The sequence below is a fragment of the Lactuca sativa genome, chromosome 1 (assembly GCF_002870075.4).
Source record: "Lactuca sativa cultivar Salinas chromosome 1, Lsat_Salinas_v11, whole genome shotgun sequence".
Taxonomy (NCBI): domain Eukaryota; kingdom Viridiplantae; phylum Streptophyta; class Magnoliopsida; order Asterales; family Asteraceae; genus Lactuca; species Lactuca sativa.
This window is the reverse complement of record NC_056623.2, coordinates 49,520,127-49,521,569: the sequence shown is the minus strand read 5'-3', so window position 1 is coordinate 49,521,569 and position 1,443 is coordinate 49,520,127. Positions and strand designations below refer to the sequence as shown.

Sequence of the window (1,443 nt, the reverse complement as noted above, 5' to 3'; positions counted from 1 at the left end):
TATTTTCATTCATTTATATATCAAATTTTTTGATTCCTAATTACAATGTTTAAGTATAACTTTGCGACCAAAATTATTGGTTTTTATCAAATATATACGTTAATTTGTACCATTTTTATTTTCACTTTTTATACAATAATACATAAAAATTGATTTAGATTTGTTAATTGTTTATAACAAAGTCATAAGTATATTAAAAAAATCACTTTGTAGTTTAAAAAATTCAATTTATTTTAATAGCTTGCAGATGTTAAAAAAACAAACAGTCTTCTTTTTTCAGACTGCAGACGTTTGGTTCACCTCTTCTACTGCAGAGGTCTACAGATGTGGTCCACAGACTGCATACATTTTACCTCAGAAAAAACAAAAAATACCTAAATATCTATGTCCCTTAAATTATTTATCATTGTAACAATATTTTATAGTAATAAAATATTTTAATACTAAAAAACAAAATTTCAAAATTAAATGCCGTCATTTGGATTACTTTTTATCAATGCTTTTACACTCTTTTTGTCAATTCATTGATTGCAATTAATTTTGGACCAGAATTGTTTATATTAATAAATAATAAATAACTAAATAAGAATATCACAACAAACAACAATTAAAAATCAAAACATAGTTCATAACCAAATTGCATCAATCAAGTTACAATCATACAAAATCAAACGGGCATATTGATTCCTGATAAAGCATTTGAAATGACTAATATTATATTGCATAAACCTTGTAACTTTATGCTAGCAAACTTGAGTTGGGGTGGCCCTTGTACACCTCTACCGAAGCTACCATCACACATGCTAGCATCTGTCATAGCACCAGATACAAATGTATTCAATTCTCCATAGTCATGTGCTTTAAGAGCTTTCTTGCATTTATTTAGGTTGACAGTGGCATCTTCATAGAGTGATATGCATTCTGTGTAGTTACCAGAATATGAGACGGAATGTATAAGTTTTCTGACAGCTTTAGCGCTCTTTTGGGCGTTCTTGATGGAGATGTGGCCAAGGGTTATAAGACTTGCATTGGTTGATCTAGGGTCTGAATGAAAAGAGTTGGAACATAAAGAAGGATCAATGGTTTGTTGGCAAATCTCATTGATTAAGTCGCCAGTTGTGAAAGTGCTGGAGGAAAGAAATATCGAGAGCAAAAACAAGAGAGGGTTGTTGAGCGAAATTTTCATCTCCTTTTCTTCACTTTTCTTGACTTTTGTTCTTTTCAAATTGTTATGTACAAAGGTTACTACAACTTATATATATATATATATATATATATATATATATATATATATATATATATATATATATATATATATATATATATATATATATATATATAGGTTAAAACGTTTCTCAGTATTAAAATGCACCAATAAGAATTTAGTAAAAAATATATTGTTATTTAATCAAATAAAAATTGATATTAAATGATTTCTAGAAT

At 27.3% G+C, this 1,443-nt stretch overlaps 1 protein-coding gene across 1 annotated transcript; it reads right to left on the bottom strand.

Annotated features, from left to right (window-relative positions):
* Window positions 1-619: 619 nt before the first annotated feature.
* On the bottom strand, window positions 620-1,200 carry LOC111909203 (pectinesterase inhibitor). Its single transcript, XM_023904984.2, has one exon. The coding sequence runs from the start codon at window positions 1,184-1,186 to the stop codon at window positions 668-670; it is 519 nt and encodes a 172-aa protein (XP_023760752.1). The 5' UTR covers window positions 1,187-1,200; the 3' UTR covers window positions 620-667.
* Window positions 1,201-1,443: the final 243 nt, after the last annotated feature.